The 20,451-nt window shown below is 41.4% G+C and overlaps 1 protein-coding gene across 9 annotated transcripts in view; it reads left to right on the forward strand.

Moving 5' to 3' along the window:
* LOC135545911 (far upstream element-binding protein 3-like) overlaps positions 1–20,451 on the forward strand; it is an 87,622-nt gene that overhangs the window by 8,696 nt on the left and 58,475 nt on the right. For 5 of the 9 annotated variants that reach the window (XM_064973891.1, XM_064973917.1, XM_064973926.1 and 2 more), the window contains exons 3-7: positions 6,226–6,259; positions 9,318–9,367; positions 9,544–9,615; positions 14,935–14,992; positions 15,349–15,511. In XM_064973891.1, coding sequence (XP_064829963.1) covers positions 6,226–6,259; positions 9,318–9,367; positions 9,544–9,615; positions 14,935–14,992; positions 15,349–15,511 — 377 coding nt within the window. Of the gene's footprint in view, positions 1–270; positions 542–6,225; positions 6,260–9,317; positions 9,368–9,543; positions 9,616–14,934; positions 14,993–15,348; positions 15,512–20,451 lie in introns of all 9 variants that reach the window. The other 4 variants (XM_064973907.1, XM_064973941.1, XM_064973949.1 and 1 more) reach the window with 3 other exon arrangements.

Here is a 20,451-nt window from a genome sequence, read left to right on the forward strand (position 1 = left end):
GTGTCCCTGAACAAAGGCTGGGGTCTAAAGTAACAGTCAGTATCTGGTGCGGCCACCAGCTGTATGAAGTACTGCAGTGCATCTCCTCATGGACTGCACCAGATTTGCCATTTCTTGCTGTGAGATGTTACCCCACTCTTCCCAGACGTTTCTGGGGGGAATGGCCTTAGCCCTCACCCTCCGATCCAACAGGTACCAGACGTGCTCAATGGGATTGAGATTCGGGCTCTTCACTGGCCATGGCAGAACACTGACATTTTTGTCTTGCAGGAAATCCCGCACAGAACGAGCAGTATGGCTGGTGGCATTGTTATGCTGGAGGGTCATGTCAAGATGAGCCTGCTGGAAGGGTACCACATGAGGGAGGAGGATGTCTTCCCTGTAACGCACAGCGTTGAGATTGCCTGCAATGACAACAAGCTCAGTCCGATGATGCTGTGACACACCGCCCCAGACCATGACAGACCCTCCACCTTCAAATTGGTCCCGCTCCAGAGTACAGGCCTCAGTGTACCGCTCCTTCCTTCGACCATCACCCCTGGTGAGAAAAAAACACGACTCGTCAGTGAAGAGCACTTTTTGCCAGTCTTGTCTGGTCCAGCGAGGGTGGCTTTGTGCCCATAGGCGACGTTGTCGCCGGTGATGTCTGGTGAGGACCTGCTTTACAACAGGCCTACAAGCCCCCAGTCCAGCCTCTCTCAGACTATTGCGGACAGTGTGAGCACTGATGAAGGGATTGTGCATTCCTAGTGTATCTCGGGCAGTTGTTGTTGCCATCCTGTATCTGTCCCGCAGGTGTGGTGTTCGGGTGTACCGATCCTGTGCAGGTGTTGTTACACGTGGTCTGCCACTGCGAAGACGATCAGCTGTCCGTCCTGTCTCCCTGTAGCGCTGTCTTAGGCGTCTCACAGTACGGACATTGCAATTTATTGCCCTTGCCACATCTGCAGTCCTCATGCCTCCTTGCAGCATGCCTAAGGCACATTCACGCAGATGAGCAGGGACCCTGGGCATCTTTCTTTTGGTGTTTTTCAGAGTCAGTAGAAAGACCTCTTTAGTGTCCTAGGTTTTCATAACTTTGACCTTAATTGCCTACCGTCTGTAAGCTGTTTGTCTTAATTGGATCAACCCATCCCGGATCCGGGAGCGTTGTCATCAACCACAGTAATTAGCTTAACGCAACGGACAAAAATATTTTCTAGAAAATATTCGTATTCATGAAATATAGTGAAACACAGCTTAGCCTTTTGTTAATCACCCTGGCATCTTAGATTTTGACATTATGCTTTACAGTCAAAGCAAGAGAAGCATTTGTGTAAGTTTATCGATAGCAACCTGGTCACGAAAAGCAATCAAATTAAATCGTTTACCTTTGAGCTTCGGATGTTTTCACTCACGAAATTCCCAGTTAGATAGCAAATGTTCCTTTTTTCCAAAAATATTATTTTTGTAGCTGAAATAACTACGTTAGTTCTTCACGTTTGGCTGAGAATTCAACCGGAAATTGCGGTCACGACAACGCCGAAAAATATTCCAAATTAGCTACATAATATCGACAGAAACATGGCAAACGTTGTTTATAATCAATCCTCAAGGTGTTTTTCAAATATCTATTCGATAATGTATCAACCGGGACAGTTGTATTTTCAGTAAGACCGGGAGGAAAAATAGCTACCTCTGTCTATTACGCAAGAATTACTCTGAGAGCCCTCAGCCGGATACTTACGCGATGTAGTCGCTTACGCTCATTCTTCAACATAAAGGCGTGAAACTATGTCAAAATGCTGTAGACACCTTGGGGAATACGTAGAAAAAGGAATCTGGTTGATAGCCCATTCACTGCTCAATAGGGACTCATCGGAACGCAGAGCTTTCAAAACATGAGTCACTTCCTGATTGGATTTTTCTCAGTCTTTCGCCTGCAATATCAGTTCTGTTATACTCACAGACAATATTTTTACAGTTTTGGAAACTTTAGAGTGTTTTCTATCCTAAGCTGTCAATTATATGCATATTCTTGCATCTTGTCCTGACAAAAAAAAACGTGTTTACTTTGGGAATGTTATTTTTCCAAAAATGAAAATAGTGCCCCCTATTTTCAACAGGTTAATGACCGTTCCACAGGTGCATGTTAATAAAAAAAAATATGGTTTATTGAACAAGCATGGGAAACAGTGTTTAAACCCTTTACAATGAAGATCTGTGAAGTTATTTGGATTTTTACAAATTATCTTTGAAAGACAGCGTCCTGAAAAAGGTTATATAAAAAAGACCAGGACATTTGTGGGAACATATTTACCCCCCTTTTTTAGGCACTAAACTACTTCCATATATACACCAAAAGTATGTGGACACCTGCTCGTCGAACATGTCATTACAAAATCATGGGCATTAATATGGAGTTGACATGTACCTGTTCGTGAGAGACTCACCTTTCGATAGAGAGGCCATAATAGGTTGTAGACCAAACTGTTCGGACGCTACAGACGTTTTCGTGATAAGACCGATTTTCGGGACATCATGGTCTGACACACACCGCTGTAGCTCAGCCACCTTACATCGCAGATGCGAAAGGATATCTCTAGCTTAAACAGACAGAAATAGACTTGAGGGTTAATGAAGCCGGTGATTTATGTGGTAAACTCCTCAAAGCCATTGGATGAATCCCAGAACATATTCCAGTCTCTGCTAGCGAAACAGACCTTGAAGCTTAGCTTAAAATAGAGTTATGGTCAGATTTGCTAAATGGAGGGCGAGGGAGAGCTTGTATGTGTTTCTGTGTGTGGAGTAAAGGTGATCTAGAGTTTTTTTTGTCTTCTCTAGTTGCACAGGTGACATGCTGGTAGAAATGAGGTAAAATGGATTTTTAGTTTCCCTCCATTAAAATCATTAGCCACTGGATGAGCATTTTCTTGTTTACTAATTGCCGATACAGCTTGTTGAGTGTGGTCTGGTTGCCAACATCAGTTTGTGGTGGTAGGAAAAATATAGATACATTCTCTTGGTAAATAGTAGCTTATCATGGGGTATTTTAACTTTGACCTTGAGACTTCCTTAATATTAGAGATTGCGCACCAGCTGTTCTTAAAAAATTGCTTAGGGATAGTCCCGCTAGCGAGACAACTTCCGGTGAAACTGGTGGGCGTGCAATTCAAATAAATGATCATAAATATTATGGATTTTAAACATTTATGTACATATGTCTTATATCAGCTGAAAGCTTAAATTCATGTTAATCTAACTGAACTGTCTGATAGCTATTACAGCAAAAACATGCCAAGCGATTGTTTGAGGACGGCACCCCACATCAAAATATTTTTCCACCGGCACAGGTTTCATACATTCACAAATAACGATTTAAATAAATATTGACTGACTTTTTGAAAATCCTTCTCTGATTTGACATCCAAAGGGTCCCAGCTAAAACATGTAGTGTCATTTTGTCATATAAAATTCTTCTTTATTTCCCAAAAAGGCAGTTTAGTTGGCACCATCGATTTGAGGTATTCACTCGTTCAACAGGCAGAGAAAGGAATCAGAACATCTACCCCTTAACTTTGTTTCAACAAGTCAAAATAAGTTTCTATTTACTCCTCAGATACCCTAAAATGTAATCGAACTATAATATTCATTTCGGAAAGAAGTATGTTCAATAGGAAACTGATTTTAGCAGGTGCGCTATGTCTTCATGGCGCGCGCAAACATGATTTTCCAAGACTGTGTACTTCAACTGATATTTCTTATTTGTTTTTAAAGTTACAGGCCTGAAACCTTGATCATTGTCTGCTGACACCCTGTGTAAGCCATAGGAATTGCATCCAGGGAGCTCATTTTCAATACCTTTCTCTTGCAATTCTAAGAGGATGGTCTCTCAAAAAAATTCTGGTTGGTTTTTCTTTATTTTCTCCTACCATTTTTATTGTGTTATATTATCCTACATTATTTTAACATTTCTACAAACTTCAAAGTGTTTTCTTTCCAATGGTTCCAATTATATGCATATCCTGGCTTCAGCTAGATGTCTCCGAGAAACATAGGATATTACAGTTCTTCAGTTCGCCAATAGAACAGAGGGTAGTGGCAGATTGGCAAATAAATAATGTAGTTTTGGTGAGCAGTATGTCTTGCGCCGCCGACTCGTTGAAGTAGAAACCATCTAAATCGAGGTTAGTGATTGATCGTTGTTCTGATGTCCAGAAGCTTTTTTCGGTCATAGGAATCATTATGTACAAAAAAAAGCTACAATATTAAACTTTTTGAGTGGCCTGTCCAAATTTGCATAGAAATGTGAGTGAAAGATAATCTGTATGTCGACACCTGATCGTCAAACATCTCATTCCAAAATGATGGACATTGATATGGAGTTGGTCCCCCCTTTGTTTCTATAACAGACTCCACTCATATGGGTTGGAACGTTGCTGAGGGGACTTGCTTTCATTCAGCCATGAGCATTAGTGAGGTCGGTGGCTAATGTTGAGCGATTAGGCCTGGCTCGCAGTCGGCTTTCCAATGCATCCCAAAGTTGTTCAATGTGGTTGAGGTCTGGGCTCTGTGCAGGCCGGTCAGGTTCTTCCACATTGATCACGACAAACCATTTCTGTATGGACCTCGCTTTGTGCACTGGGGCATTGTCATTCTGAAACGGAAAAGGGCCTTCCCCAAACTGTTGCCACAAAGTTTGAATCACAGAATCGTCTAGGATGTCATTGTACGCTGTAACATTAAGATTTCCCTTCACTGGAACTAAAGGGCCTAGCCCGAACCTTGAAAAACAGCCCCAGATCATTATTCCTCAACCACCAAACTGTACACTTGGCACTATACATTGGGGCAGGTAGCATTCTCCTGGCATCCGCCAAACTCAGGTTCGTCCGTTGAACTGCCAGATGGTGACGCATGATTCATCACTCCAGAAAACGTGTTTCCACTGGTCCAGAGTCCAATGACGGCGAGCTGTTTACCACTCCAGCTTGGCATTGCCCTTGGTGACTTTTGGCTAATGTGTGGCTGCTCGGCAATGGAAACCCATTTAATGACACTCCTTATTTTATTTATTTATTTTACCTTTATTTAATTAGGCAAGTCAGTTAAGAACAAATTCTTATTTTCAATGACGGCCTAGGAGCAGTGGGTTAACTGCCTGTTCAGGGGCAGAACGACAGATTTGTACCTTGTCAGCTCGGGGCTTTGAACTTGTCCAATGCTCTAACCACTAGGCTTCCCTGCCGCCCCAATGAACAGTTATTGTGCTGATGTTGCTTCCAGAGTCAGTTTGGAACTCGGTAGTGAGTGTTGCAACCGAGGATAGACTATTTTTACGTTCTCCATGCTCCAGTACTCATTGGGCCCGTTCTGTGAGCTTGTGTGGTCTACCACTTTGCAGCTGAGACGTTGTTGCTCCTAGACCTTTCCACTGTACAATAACAGCTCTTACAGTTTACAGGGGCAGCTCGAGCAGGGCAGACATTTGATGAAATTACTTGTTGGAAAGGTGGCATCCTATGAAGGTGCCACGTTGAACGTCACTGAGCTCTTCAGTAAGGCCATTCTACTGCCAATGTTTGTCTATGGAGATTGCATGGCTGTGTGCTGGATTGTATACACCTGTCAGCAACTGGTGTGGCTGAAATAGAGGAATCCACTAATTCGAAGGGGTGTCCACATAGTTTTGTATGTAGTGTTAATGTCTTCGTTGAAAGTAAATCAAATAAGCAGTTGATCTGTTCTATGTGTGCTATTTCTATGCTTTCCATTCTTAAGTTTAGTTTTTGTCTTTTACTTTTGGTTTTGTACACCAGGTTTGAACAGCTGAAAATAGAGTTAGAGTGTTTTTGGTTATGAAAAAGATATTTCACAGCAGTATAGACGGTACATTGATTCCCTAAGGAATGACTGCTTGTTTTGTCACAAACAGAAATTAGGCAAACTATTAGAATTTTTGTAACCAGTAAATGGCGGAGCAATTTCTGGATATTGCACCTTTTTTATTATCAGCTCCAAAAAACATACAAAATAGTAGAATTGGAACCTGTAAAAGGGCATCCATTGCAGCGCATTTCAGGGTCTTTGGCATGGGTGCAGCCAATAATTTTTTCTTAATATATTTCGTATTAAAATGTAAAAAAAAAAAAAAAAAAAGTTCACTAATATATTTTTCTCTCTCCTCTGCATCTCCCTCTGGCCCTGGTCTCCTTTCCGGCTGGCTCTTGCCGCCTCCCCTTATAGTAGGTAACCAGCTGGGAGCCATGGTACATCAAAGGTAAGCCTGTAGCCAGCACCAATTTACCCGCTGTATTGACAGACAGTAAATACATATTGATTGAGCAATCTGTGGGATTACTCCCACTCCTCCACTTAATTTTAGCTCACTATCCAACCCAAATACACAACACTGGATCCCCAGCGGGATAGCGCTGAAGTACTTAGACCAGATAATGATTTGTGGACAGCTTCACCGTCTTCTGCTTTGCAAATATAGCGAAGTCTAAAGTATTATGTGTGTAGGTAACTGCCAAAATAAAGGCAACACCAACATAGGGCGTTTAGCCACCTTGAGCCAGAACAGTTTCAATGCCCTTTGACATAAATTCTACAAGTGTCTGGAAATCTATTGGAGGGATGCGACACCATTCCTCCACAAGAAATTCCATGATTTTGTGTTTTGTTGATGGTGGTGGAAAACGCTGTCCCAGGCGACGCTACAGAATCTCCCATAAGTGGTCAATTGGGTTGAGATCTGGTGACTGAGATGGCCATGGTGTATATCGTTTTCATGCTCATCAAACCATTCAGTGACCATTCATGCTCCATTCGTGCCCTGTGGATGGGGTCATTGTCAGCTTATGGGAGCATAGCATCTTATATGATGTTAATTGTTTAATTCACTCAGGAACCTCACCTCTGTTGAAGCACCTGCTTTCTAAAATATACTTGGCATCCCTCATTTACTCAAGCGTTTACATTATCTCTAGTTCATACAGTGCCTTGCGAAATTATTCGGCCCCCTTGAACTTTGCGACCTTTTGCCACATTTCAGTCTTCAAACATAGAGATATAAAACTGTATTTTTTTGTGAAGATTCAACAACAAGTGGGACACAATCATGAAGTGGAACGACATTTATTGGATATTTCAAACTTTTTTAACAAATCAAAAACTGAAAAATTGGGCGTGCAAAATGATTCAGCCCCCTTAAGTTAATACTTTGTAGCGCCACCTTTTGCTGCGATGACAGCTGTAAGTCGCTTGGGGTATGTCTCTATCAGTTTCGCACATCGAGAGACTGAAATTTTTTCCCATTCCTCCTTGCAATACAGCTCGAGCTCAGTGAGGTTGGATGGAGAGCGTTTGTGAACAGCAGTTTTCAGTTCTTTCCACAGATTCTCGATTGGATTCAGGTCTGGACTTTGACTTGGCCATTCTAACACCTGGATATGTTTATTTTTGAACCATTCCATTGTAGATTTTGCTTTATATTTTGGATCATTGTCTTGTTGGAAGACAAATCTCCGTACCAGTCTCAGGTCTTTTGCAGACTCCATCAGGTTTTCTTCCAGAATGGTCCTGTATTTGGCTCCATCCATCTTCCCATCAATTTTAACCATCTACCCTGTCCCTGCTGAAGAAAAGCAGGCCCAAACCATGATGCTGCCACCACCATGTTTGACAGTGGGTATGGTGTGTTCAGGGTGATGAGCTGTGTTGCTTTTACGCCAAACATAACGTTTTGCATTGTTGCCAAAAAGTTCAATTTTAGTTTCATCTGACCAGAGCACCTTCTTCCACATGTTTGGTGTGTCTCCCAGGTGGCTTGTGGCAAACTTTAAACCACACTTTTTATGGATATCTTTAAGAAATGTCTTTCTTCTTGCCACTCTTCCATAAAGGCCAGATTTGTGCAATATATGACTGATTGTTGTCCTATGGACAGAGTCTCCCACCTCAGCTGTAGATCTCTGCAGTTCATCCAGAGTGATCATGGGCCTCTTGGCTGCATCTCTGATCAGTCTTCTCCTTGTATGAGCTGAAAGTTTAGAGGGACGGCCAGGTCTTGGTAGATTTGCAGTGGCCTGATACTCCTTCCATTTCAATTTTATCGCTTGCACATTGCTCCTTGGGATGTTTAAAGCTTGGGAAATCTTTTTGTATCCAAATCCGGCTTTAAACTTCTTCACAACAGTATCTCGGCCCTGCCTGGTGTGTTCCTTGTTCTTCATGATGCTCTCTGCGCTTTTAACGGACCTCTGAGACTATCACAGTGCAAGTGCATTTATACGGAGACTTGATTACACACAGGTGGATTATATTTATCATCATTAGTCATTTAGGTCAACATTGGATCATTCCGAGATCTTCACTGAACTTCTGGAGAGAGTTTGCTGCACTGAAAGTAAAGGGGCTGAATAATTTTGCACGCCCAATTTTTCAGTTTTTAAATTTGTTAAAAAAGTTTGAAATATTCAATAAATGTCGTTCCACTTCATGATTGTGTCCCACTTGTTGTTGATTCTTCACAAAAAAAATACAGTTTTATATCTTTGTTTGAAGCCTGAAATGTGGAAAAAGTTCGCAAATTTCAAGGGGGCTGAATACTTTCGCAAGGCACTGTATGTTCTATCACAGTGATGGAACAGCAGATAAGTGTTAGCCATAGCCCTGTAGTGTAGGTGCGCAACATAATCATTTATTGACTCGTCTGCTGGCCTTTCTACACTGTATCCGTCTACTGCTACTGTCCAAAAAATATTAAATTGTCATTTTTTACACGTAAAAAACATTAAGAACAGCTTACTAATATTGAGCTGCGCACCCCTTGCCCTCAGAACAGCCTCAATTCATCTGGGCGTGGACTCTACAAGGTGTCGAAATCATTCCACAGGGATGCTGACCCATGTTGACTACAATGCTTCCCACAATTGTGTCAAGTTGGCTGGATGTCCTTTGGCTGGTGAACCATTCTTGATACACCCGGGAAACTGCTGTGTGAAAAACCCAGCAGCATTGCAGCACTTGTCAAAACCGGTGCACCTACTACCATACCCCATTCAAAGGCACTTAAATATTTTGTAGCCCATTCAACCTGTAAATGGCAGACATTCACAATCCACGTCTCAATTATCTCAAGGCTTAAAAATCTTAATTTAACCCATCTCCTCCCTTTCATCTGCACTGATTTGAAGTGGATTTAACAAGTGACATCAATAAGGGATCATAGCTTTTACCTGGTCAGTCTATGTCATGAAAGAGCAGGTGTTCTTAATGTTTTGTTCACTCAGTATATATCTTGTCTCTTTTCACCCCACCCTCTTGTAATTTAGGGCTGTTTTGACAGAAGACTTCAAAGTGCCTGATAGAATGGTTGGATTCAGTAAGTACATGTTATGGGAGGTACGTTATGTGGTTTGGGATGTTTTCGTCCTTGGATGCTTGATTTTGAGTTACGTTAAAGGATGTATTTATTTTGTCAAACTGACACATTACCTGAACTATTTTCTCCACTCCCATCCCACTTTTTTTCTCCCCTCCTTCTCCCGCTTATTTTAGTCATAGGCAGAGGAGGTGAACAAATTACGAGAATCCAGCTGGAGTCCGGGTGCAAGATTCAAATTGCCTCTGGTAAACAGTTCTAAATATACAAATCAAATTTTATTGGTCACATACTTTCGCAAGGCACTGTATGTGTATTCGGCCCCCTTGAACTTTGCGACCTTTTGCCACATTTCAGGCTTCAAACATAAAGATATAAAACTGTATTTTTTTGTGAAGAATCAACAACAAGTGGGACACAATCATGAAGTGGAACGACATTTATTGGATATTTCAAACTTTTTTAACAAATCAAAAACTGAAAAATTGGGCGTGCAAAATTATTCAGCCCCTTTACTTTCAGTGCAGCAAACTCTCTCCAGAAGTTCAGTGAGGATCTCTGAATGATCCAATGTTGACCTAAATGACTAATGATGATAAATACAATCCACCTGTGTGTAATCAAGTCTCCGTATAAATGCACCTGCACTGTGATAGTCTCAGAGGTCCGTTAAAAGCGCAGAGAGCATCATGAAGAACAAGGAACACACCAGGCAGGTCCTAGATACTGTTGTGAAGAAGTTTAAAGCCGGATTTGGATACAAAAATATTTCCCAAGCTTTAAACATCCCAAGGAGCACTGTGCAAGCGATAATATTGAAATGGAAGGAGTATTAGACCACTGCAAATCTCCAAGACCTGGCCGTCCCTCAACTTTCAGCTCATACAAGGAGAAGACTGATCAGAGATGCAGTCAAGAGGCCCATGATCACTCTGGATGAACTGCAGAGATCTACAGCTGAGGTGGGAGACTCTGTCCATAGGACAACAATCAGTCGTATATTGCACAAATCTGGCCTTTATAGAAGAGTGGCAAGAAGAAAGCCATTTCTTAAAGATATCCATAAAAAGTGTCGTTTAAAGTTTGCCACAAGCCACCTGGGAGACACACCAAACATGTGGAAGAAGGTGCTCTGGTCAGATGAAACCAAAATTGAACTTTTTGGCAACAATGCAAAACATTATGTTTGGCGTAAAAGCAACACAGCTCATCACCTTGAACACACCATCCCCACTGTCAAACATGGTGGTGGCAGCATCATGGTTTGGGCCTGCTTTTCTTCAGCAGGGACAGGGAAGATGGTTCAAATTGATGGGAAGATGGATTGAGCCAAATGCAGGACCATTCTGGAAGAAAACCTGATGGAGTCTGCAAAAGACCTGAGACTGGGACGGAGATTTGTCTTCCAACAAGACAATGATCAAAAATATAAAGCAAAATCTACAATGGAATGGTTCAAAAATAAACATATCCAAGTGTTAGAATGGCCAAGTCAAAGTCCAGACCTGAATCCAATCGAGAATCTGTGGAAAGAACTGAAAACTGCTGTTCACAAATGCTCTCCATCCAACCTCACTGAGCTCGAGCTGTTTTGCAAGGAGGAATGGGAAAAAATGTCAGTCTCTCGATGTGCAGAACTGATAGAGACATACCCCAAGCGACTTACAGTTGTAATCGCATCAAAGGTGGCGCTACAAAGTATTAACTTAAGGGGGCTGAATAATTTCGATTTGTTGAAAAAGTTTGAAATATCCAATAAATGTCGTTCCACTTCATGATTGTGTCCCACTTGTTGTTGATTCTTCACAAAAAAATACAGATTTATATCTTTATGTTTGATGCCTGAAATGTGGCAAAGGGTCGCAAAGTTCAAGGGGGCCGAATACTTTCACAAGGCACTGTATGTAGCAGATGTTAATGCTTGTGTTCCTAGCTCCAACAGTACAGTAGTATCTAACAATTCACAACAATACACACGAATCTAAAGTAAAATAATGGAATTCAGAAATATATAAGTATTAGGACGAGCAATGTCGTAGTGGCATTGACTAAAATACAGTAGAATAGAATGCAGTATATACATATGAAATGAGTAAAGCAGTATGTAAACATTATTAAAGTGGCCAGTGATTCCGTGTCTATGTACAGTGTAGGGATTCATGATATATTGGTGAACATATCAGAATCGGCTGATGTTAGCTAAAAATGCCAACATTGTTGTTGGCCAGATGTTTAGTTTAACGGCAATGTTACAAACCGATGTCAAACTACCATGCATACCTATATAACGTAGGTACAGGGTGTAATTAAACCACGTAAAATGTTGGGCTTCACGTGCAACAAAGCATTGTTAACCTAGCCCACAATGTCTGCTGTGTGGGTCAAGCAGTCAACAAGTCGAGCAGTCATTTGAAAGAGTAAGAACATTTCAGTGAGACAACTCAAAGGCGAAATCCATTAATGCCAAGATAATGGAATTCATTGCCCTTAACCAATCAACCGTTCTCTGGCATGGGTGATGTTGGCTTTCGCCGACTGGTCGAAAACCGGTACACACTACCAAGTGGGCTATTTTTCTGATGTTGCCTTACCGGAGTTACACAGTAATAGCGTCACTGCTATTAGCTTCACGACATAGATACTATGGAACACCGTTTGGGTCTTTGCGTGTCAAAAAATATACAGTAGCACTGTTAAAGAGCAATAGTGGAATTTGCGGTTTGCCTTCAGAATAAAAGTATGTCATTGACAGTGATGCAAATTATTACAAATAGTAGCATTATGCCATACTTTTATTTTGAAGGCTAACCGCAACGGCTAACCGCTATTGTGACTAATCCTTATTGTGGCTAGCTTCACATAGATGGTCCGACCACCATTAATCAAATAAGAACTGTCTTATAAATTAGGGTTAATTTAGATGACATCTAGCTATATAGTTAGCTAGCTAGCTATAGCTACTGAAACAGATTGTCGTTTTGCTATGTTTTTGGGGAAGAACTACATTGTTTTGCATCAATGAACTAGCTAGCTTTTTTTTAATGATCAACTATACCAGCGTCATAGCATACATATCGATGAATCGTTATGACATATGGAATACGAGTGATGGTGTAATCCATGTGTAATAACTACGTAAAAAATTATTATGTGACGTTCAGTCATATTCAGGTCCTGATTGATCAACAAACTTATTTGACATGTCAAATTGACACGCAAAGACCCAAACAGCGTTTCATAGGAATCCTGGTTGAGAATGAAACGACTGAACAAATGAACAACGAAACAGCACAGCAAGTATCAAATCAAATTTATTTGTCACATACACATGGTTAGCAGATGTTAATGCGAGTGTTGCGAAATGCTTGTGCTTCTAGTTTCGACAATGCAGTAATAACCAACAAGTAATCTAACTAACAATTCCTAAACTACTGTCTTATACACAGTGTAAGGGGATAAAGAATATGTACATAAGTAAGTAAGTAAGTAAGTAAGTAAGTGACAGAAATAGGTTTTGATTATGTTTTACTGGTAATGGGGACATAAGTAAATGCCAACTAATAACGTTTTGGTGTGTGTGTGTGTGTGTGTGTTTATTTAACTAGGCAAGTCAGTTAAGAACAAATTCTTATCTACAATGACGGCCGGACGACGCTGGGATAATTGTGCGCCGCACAATGGGGCTCCCAATCATGGTCGGATGTGATACAGCCTGGATTCGAACCAGGGACTGTAGTGACGCCTCTTGCACTGAGATGCAGTGCCTTAGACCGCTGCGTCCATGTGTGTTTGTGTGTGTGTTAACTGTACTGGAATGCTTAAAAGGCAGCTACAATTTTAAATATCGGTTATTGGTATTGGCCAAAAATGTAATATCGGTGCGTCACGAGTGCAGTGCCTTCGGAAACTATTCAGACCCCTTGACTTTTTCCACATTTTTTTTCCCTCTTCACACAATACACCATAATGACAAAGCAAAAATAGCTTTTTAGAAATGTTTACTAATTTAGAATAATAAAAAAAACATATGATGTTTACATAAGTATTCTGACCCTTTACTCAGTACTTTGTTGAAGCACCTTTGGCAGCGATTACAGCCTTGAGTCTTCTTGGGTATGACACTAAAAGCTTGGCACCTGTATTTGGGGAGTTTCTCCCATTCTCTGCAGATCCTCTCTAGCTATCTCAGGTTGGATGGGGAGCGTTGCTGCACAGCTATTTTCAGGTCTCTACAGAGATGTTAGATCGGGTTCAAGTCCGGGCTCTGGCTGTGCCACTCGAGGACATTCAGAGACTTGTCCTGAAGCCACTCCTGCGTTGTCTTGGCTGTGTGATTAGTTTTCTTGACGTTGAGGGAGAGGTTAATTTCCTGGCACCACTCCGCCAGGGTCTTCACTTCCTCCCTGTAAACTGAGGTCAACGACGTGGCAGTGTTGTTTTCTACCTTCACCACCTGGGGGCATCCAATCAGGATGCACAGGGCGGGGCTCAGTTCCAGGGCTCCAAGCTTAATGATGAGCTCTGAGAGCACTATGGTGTTGAAGGCTGAACTATAGTCAATATGTGGATATGTGGTTTCCAGTTTGCACACAGTCCAGTGTAGCTCCTTGAGGGCCGCCGTTGTATCGTCTTGATGCGGAATATACACAGCTGTGACTATAACCGAAGATAATCTTCTTGGGAGGTAATTCATCGGCATTGGATTGTGAGATATACTAGGTTGGGTGAACAAAAGGACTTGAGTTTCTGTGTGTTATCATGAAACACACTACCGCCTTTCTTCCAGGAGAGTTCTTTATTCTTGTCTGTGGGAGGTACTGAGAACCCAGCTGGCTTTATGGATGGAGACAGTATTTCGGGAGAGAGCCATGATTCTGTGATACAGTGTATGTTACAGTCCCTGATGTCTCTCTGGAGGGAGATCCTCACCCTGAGCTTGTCTACTTTATTGTCCATAGACTGAACATTAGCTAGTAATATACTCGGAAGTGGTGGATGGTGTGCACGCCTCCTGAGTCGGACTAGAATACCTCTTCTCCTCCGGTGGCATCTTGGAGCAGCCTCTGGGGTAAGTTCAATTGCCCTGGGGGGTAAGAACAAAGAATCCAATTCGGCAAAGACGTATTCCTGGTCGCAATGCTGGTTAGTTACCGCCGCTCTGATATCCCAAAGTTATTTCCGGCTGTATGTAATATCGCAAAAAACATTCTGGGCTACTAATGTAAGAATTAACACACCAAAAAAACAAAATACTGCGAAGTTGCTTAGGAGCAAGAGGCAGAGCTGCGATGTTTGTCGGCCCCATCGTACAGTATGTCCCTTAATGTCTGTGACTACACACACTTCTCAACACTTCCTGTCCTTATGTTAGATAATAACCAATATCAGATTGCTTTTAATTGTATATCTCATTAACATACAGTAGGACACAAGCTAATCAAGGCTGTCAGCAATGAGGTGATGATGCAAAATGCATTATCATGACCGTTTATGTTCTGTACTGAAAGGGTTCTATCTCAAAAACTTGACTCCTTTAACTGTATGCCAGTGGTTCTTTCTCATTGTAGAGAGTGGCGGTATGATGGACAGAGCCTGCTCCCTCAATGGAACCCCAGAGAGCATTGAGTGAGTTTCTATATTGAGACGTTGAACGTGAAAGAAATTCTATAAACTCAGTAGCAGTATCATCAACAATCCTTTGTCATTTTGAAAAGAACAATATGTCCCATTATTGATGGTCTATAGATGCTCACACACTGTATTAACTGCAAAACTACACATTTATTTAACTGTTACTCCATAATATTACAGTAATTGACCATACATAATACAGTTTTAAAAACCACATTATGGACTAATCATAAAATGTTGACACTGTAGGCAGTCATATTAGGCAATCATGGTACAGTATGTAATTGGTATTACCTAAAAATACATCACATCTATATATCATTGATATGCAACTGTTTGCTCTCCACCAGGCAGGCCAAAAGAATGCTGGGGCAGATAGTGGACCGCTGTCGAAACAGCCCTGGGTTCCACAGCGAGGCTGAGGACAACAGCTCAGTCCACGAGATGCTCATCCCAGCCAACAAAGTGGGCCTAGTCATCGGGAGGGGAGGGGACACCATCAAGCAACTGCAGGTATGCCTTCTAAGATATTTTTTAAATTTAAATCAGTTCTCTTAGGATATAGTACTTCCTCTAGCCTACTATACTAATCCTCTATGATCTACAACTAGCCTTATTACTACCATTATAACTGCAGTCACTACTGGTACTAGGCCTACAAAGCTTTTTTTTAAACCTCTTAGAGCTCCCCCCTACTTTGTGCAATTTCCGCCTGAAGACATACCCAAATCTAACAGCCTGTAGCTCAGGCACAGAACCAAGGATATGCAAATTCTTGGTACCATTTGAAGAAAACACTTTGAAGTTTGTGTAAATGTGAATTGAATGTAGGAGAATATAACACAATAGATCTGGTTTAGATAAAACAATGGAAAAAAACATACGATTTTTATTTTTGTATCATCTTTAAAATGAACAAGATAAAACAAACATTCAGATAGGATGATAGGGACAATTTCAGTGAAAAATATAAGAGGGCAACAGTACTTGTGCAAAGTTTCAGAATGATAACTTCCAAAACGAGTGTGTTACATGACATTTATCATGAAGTCACCCAGGTGTCCCACACAAGTAGCCCAAATGTACCCAAGTGGCAAAATTGGTGAAGGTATACATTTTGAAACAAATAACTATATACAAAATACCAAAATGGTATTCTAACTCCAAAAATTGAGAAAAATAAATGGGAAAAAAATAACATGGGTAACTATTTACACACTTTCAATATTTGGAAGACCCTCAGTCCTCTATAAAATCAAATAAATGTATATAGCCCCAGCCTAAAACCCCAAACAGCAAGCAATGCAGGTGTAGAAGCACGGTGGCTAGGAAAAACTCCCTAGAAAGGCAAAAACCTAGGAAGAAACCAAGAGAGGAACCAGGCTATGAGGGGTGGCCAGTCCTCTTCTGGCTGTGCCGGGTGGAGATCACAGTGGTTGTAGAGGGTGCAACAGGACAGCACCTCGAGTAAAAATGAACAGTTTAGGGTTCCATAGCCGCAGGCAGAACAGTTGAAACTGGAACAGCAGCAAGGCCAGGTGCACTGGGGACAGCAAGGAGTCATCATGCCAGGTAGTCCTGACGCATGGTCCTAGGGCTCAGGTCCTCCGAGAGAGAGAATTAGAGAGAGCATATTTAAATTCACACAGGACACTGGATAAGACTCCCATTCGGAGTCAGTGTCACTGTGAAAGAAAATGTGCAGTTAGAATAGTTTCACATATGAGCCCTTATTCAACAGGTATAATAAACTGATATATATATATATATATATATGGAGTAAAGGGAACATAAGGTTGAATATATTATTACATTTCAGCTAGATCTATTGTCTTTATTATATTACAACAGACCGGCTGTATCTACTGTCTCCATTTCACTTTGGCCATTTTTGTGGGCCTGCCCTCCCCTCAACAGCCTCAAATAGGCTATTTCATGTGGGTTGGGGTGGGCCGGCAGACACGCATCTCACATTTCATGACATTACATGTTTATATAATGCTTCAAAAATAAATAAAAAAATCACAAATAATATTTTATATTATTATTTTCAAACAAGGGCATTAGCATGATAAGAACTTACCAGTCCAAAACGATGTCCTCTCCTGTTCAAAAAATATTCCTCCACAATCGCTAAATGAATCGTCCTTCAACAATCTGTCTCACTTTCCCAATCAATTTATTCTAAAATTGTGTGTACATCTGTATATCTAGACTTAGATTTAGCTTTCCCTGACTTAGTCGCCAAACTGATTGATATATAAACAGCTAAATCTGCACGTTTACCAAACAATGCAGTGCGTAATATGTGTTTCTCCTTCCGGTATGAAACTTCAATAGCGAATGACTCTTTACCCTGGAGCTTACTACATGGGTTGGTCTTGCAACACATAAACTTGACCTATTGCCGTTTACCTCAGCTCATTGGCTCTCTACCCAGCTAGATTTCAAGACGATCAGTGGTCATTGGGTTAAAAGACAGTCAATCAACGAAACAGCGGGCAAATCATTGGTGCCCAATGATGTCATGACTTGTTGTCGTCAAATCGGTTTCTTTCAGTCAATATGTCCCGCGAAATGGTCCATCACTTTTGATTGTGTTACAAATAAACCAGTTGATTGCAGTGAAACCAAACATGACTGGAAAAGTCACGTTCTGTGTGGGTTATTTACCTGGAATGTGTCGTCGAAAATGGAATGAGATGGAATTCACGACACAGGCGTTCACATAATGTTTTGTGTTAGGCTATAGAACAGATTTTATCAAACAAAAGATCATTCATTGTGTAACAATGAGCATTGGAATTGCAAACAGACGAAGATCGTCAAAGGTAAACTATTTATTTTAATGCAGTGTGTGATTATGTTACGCATGTGCTGGTAAAAAAAAAAATTATGGGGCTCTTTGCTCAGATAATCGCATCGTATTCTTTCGCAGTAAATCCTTTTTTAAATCTGACAATGCAGTTGGATTAGCAAGATTCTAGGCTTTCAATACATGTGATACACTTGTATTTTCATGAATGTTTAATATGACTATTTATGTAGCAATCACTATTCATGTTGTGGAATTTCAGCCCGCTAGCGGGTTCCGTGCGCAGAGGTTAACCCCGCTACAACTTATTTCGCAATCATAAATACTTGCACACACATTTTCATTTGGAAATGTTCATTTTCTAGTGTCTGCAGTCTTTTCTCAACTGTATCCACCTGTAAAGCTCATTTGTGATTTGAACATCAAGTAATTACTGCCAGTAACTGCCAAAACAAAGAAAACACTTGAGTAAATGAGGGTTCTGGCAGCTCTTTTATGGTGTGGGTCAGGGGTTAAAGTTCTCCCTTCCTCTCAGACACACTTACCCATCCATCCATCGACTTACCATTCCCACCCCACATATAGCCTATGCATCCACACACCTGTTCTCTCCCACCCTCCTAGACATATTCATATTCACTATCCCTTACTCTTCCCTCATACTCCCGTTCGTATACACAAACACACCCACGCACATCCATAGAACAGCTATAAGATAAGACTTTATTTTAAATACATTTATTTATATATCACCTTTTTTTAACTAGGTAAGTCAGTTAAGAACATTCTTATTTACAATGACGGCCTACACCGGCTGAACCAGGACGACGCTGGGTCAATTGTGCGCCGCCCTATGGGACTCATTCACAGCCGGCTGTGATACAGCCTTTATTAGTCCATACAGGGTTGAAATATGCCTTCTGCTTTTTATCCAACCTAACAGATATACACACACATCCATACAAACACACACTAGGTTGGATAGGCACTAAAATGAATAAACGTTCTGGGTAGATTAGGAGAGGCTTTCTAGTCATTATTATTCCTTGTTTGCCATCTATAGCTAATATTCAATGGTTGTTATTGGTGAGAGTGGAGTTGGGATTGGGATGGTGTGGCTGGGAGGGAATCAGACACTCCTGAATTAGGTGTGATGCCTTCGGTCTCTTTTGGACCTACTCTCTCCAAGTAGAGCACCCACCAGCCACTATATTCTAATTTGTGAGGAGTTGGAGTTTAAAATCCCTAAAAAGGCACAGTGCCTCAAAGTACAAAGAAGTACTTCATATTTTTTGTGTTCTCTCTGTTAAATGTCTGTTCTTTCTCCATGGTCACACGTTATATAATATCCGTAATGTACAGTCGTGGCCAAAAGTTTTGAGAATGACACAAATAGAGAGCTTTCTGCTTCATTGTCTTTAGATATTTTTATCAGATGTTACTGTGAAATACCGAAGTATAATTACAAGCATTTCATAAGTGTCAAAGGCTTTTATTGACAATTACATAAAGTTGATGCAAAGAGTCAATATTTGCACTGTTGAACCTTCTTTTTCAAGATCTCTGCAATCCGCCCTGGCATGCTGTCAATTAACATCTGGGGTAATTCCTGACTGACGGCAACCCATTCTTGCGAAATCAATGCTTGGAGTTTGTCAGAAATTGTGGGGTTTTGTTTGTCCACCCGCCTCTTGAGGATTGACTACAAGTTCTCAATGCAATTAAGGTCTGGGGAGTTTCCTGGCTATGGACGCAAAATATCAATGTTTTGTTCCCCAAGCCACTTAGTCATCACTTTTGCCTTATCGCAAGGCGCTCCATCAGGCTGGAAAAAGCTTTGTTCATCACCAAACTGTTCCTGGATGGTTGGGAGAAGTTGCTCTCGAAGGATGTGTTGGTACCATTCTTTATTCATGGCTGTGTTCTTAGGCAAAATTGCGAGTGAGCCCACTCCCTTGGCTGAGAAGCAACCCCACACATGAATGGTCTCAGGATGCTTTACTGTTGGCATGACACAGGACTGATTGTAGCGCTGCGCTCACCTTGTCTTCTCCGGACAAGCTTTTTTCCAGATGCCCCAAACAATCGGAAAGGGGATTCATCAGAGAAATTGACTTTACCCCAGTCCTCAGCAGTCCAATTGCTGTACCTTTTGCAGAATATCAGTCTGTCCCTGATGTTTTTCCTGGAGAGAAGTGGCTTCTTTGCTGCCCTTGACACCAGGCCATCCTCCAAAAGTCTTCGTCTCACTGTGCGTGCAGATGCTCTCACACCTGCCTGCTGCCATTCCTGAGCAAGCTCTGTACTGGTGGTGCCCCGATCCCGCAGCTGAATCAACTTTATGTCTTGGCACTTGCTGAACCGCTCTCCTTGAAGTTCTTGATGATCCGATAAATGGTTGATTTAGCTGCAATCTTACTGGCAGCAATATCCTTGCCTGTGAAGCCCTCTTTGTTCAAAGCAATGATGACGGCACTTGTTTCCTTGTAGTTAACCATGATTGACAGAGGAAGAACAATGATTCCAAGCACCCCCCTCCTTTTGAAGCTTCTAGTCTTTTATTTGATCAGCATGACAGAGTGATCTCCAACCTTGTCCTCATCAACACTCACACCTGTGTTAACGAGAGAAACACTGA

The sequence above is a fragment of the Oncorhynchus masou genome, chromosome 1 (assembly GCF_036934945.1).
Source record: "Oncorhynchus masou masou isolate Uvic2021 chromosome 1, UVic_Omas_1.1, whole genome shotgun sequence".
NCBI lineage: Eukaryota > Metazoa > Chordata > Actinopteri > Salmoniformes > Salmonidae > Oncorhynchus > Oncorhynchus masou.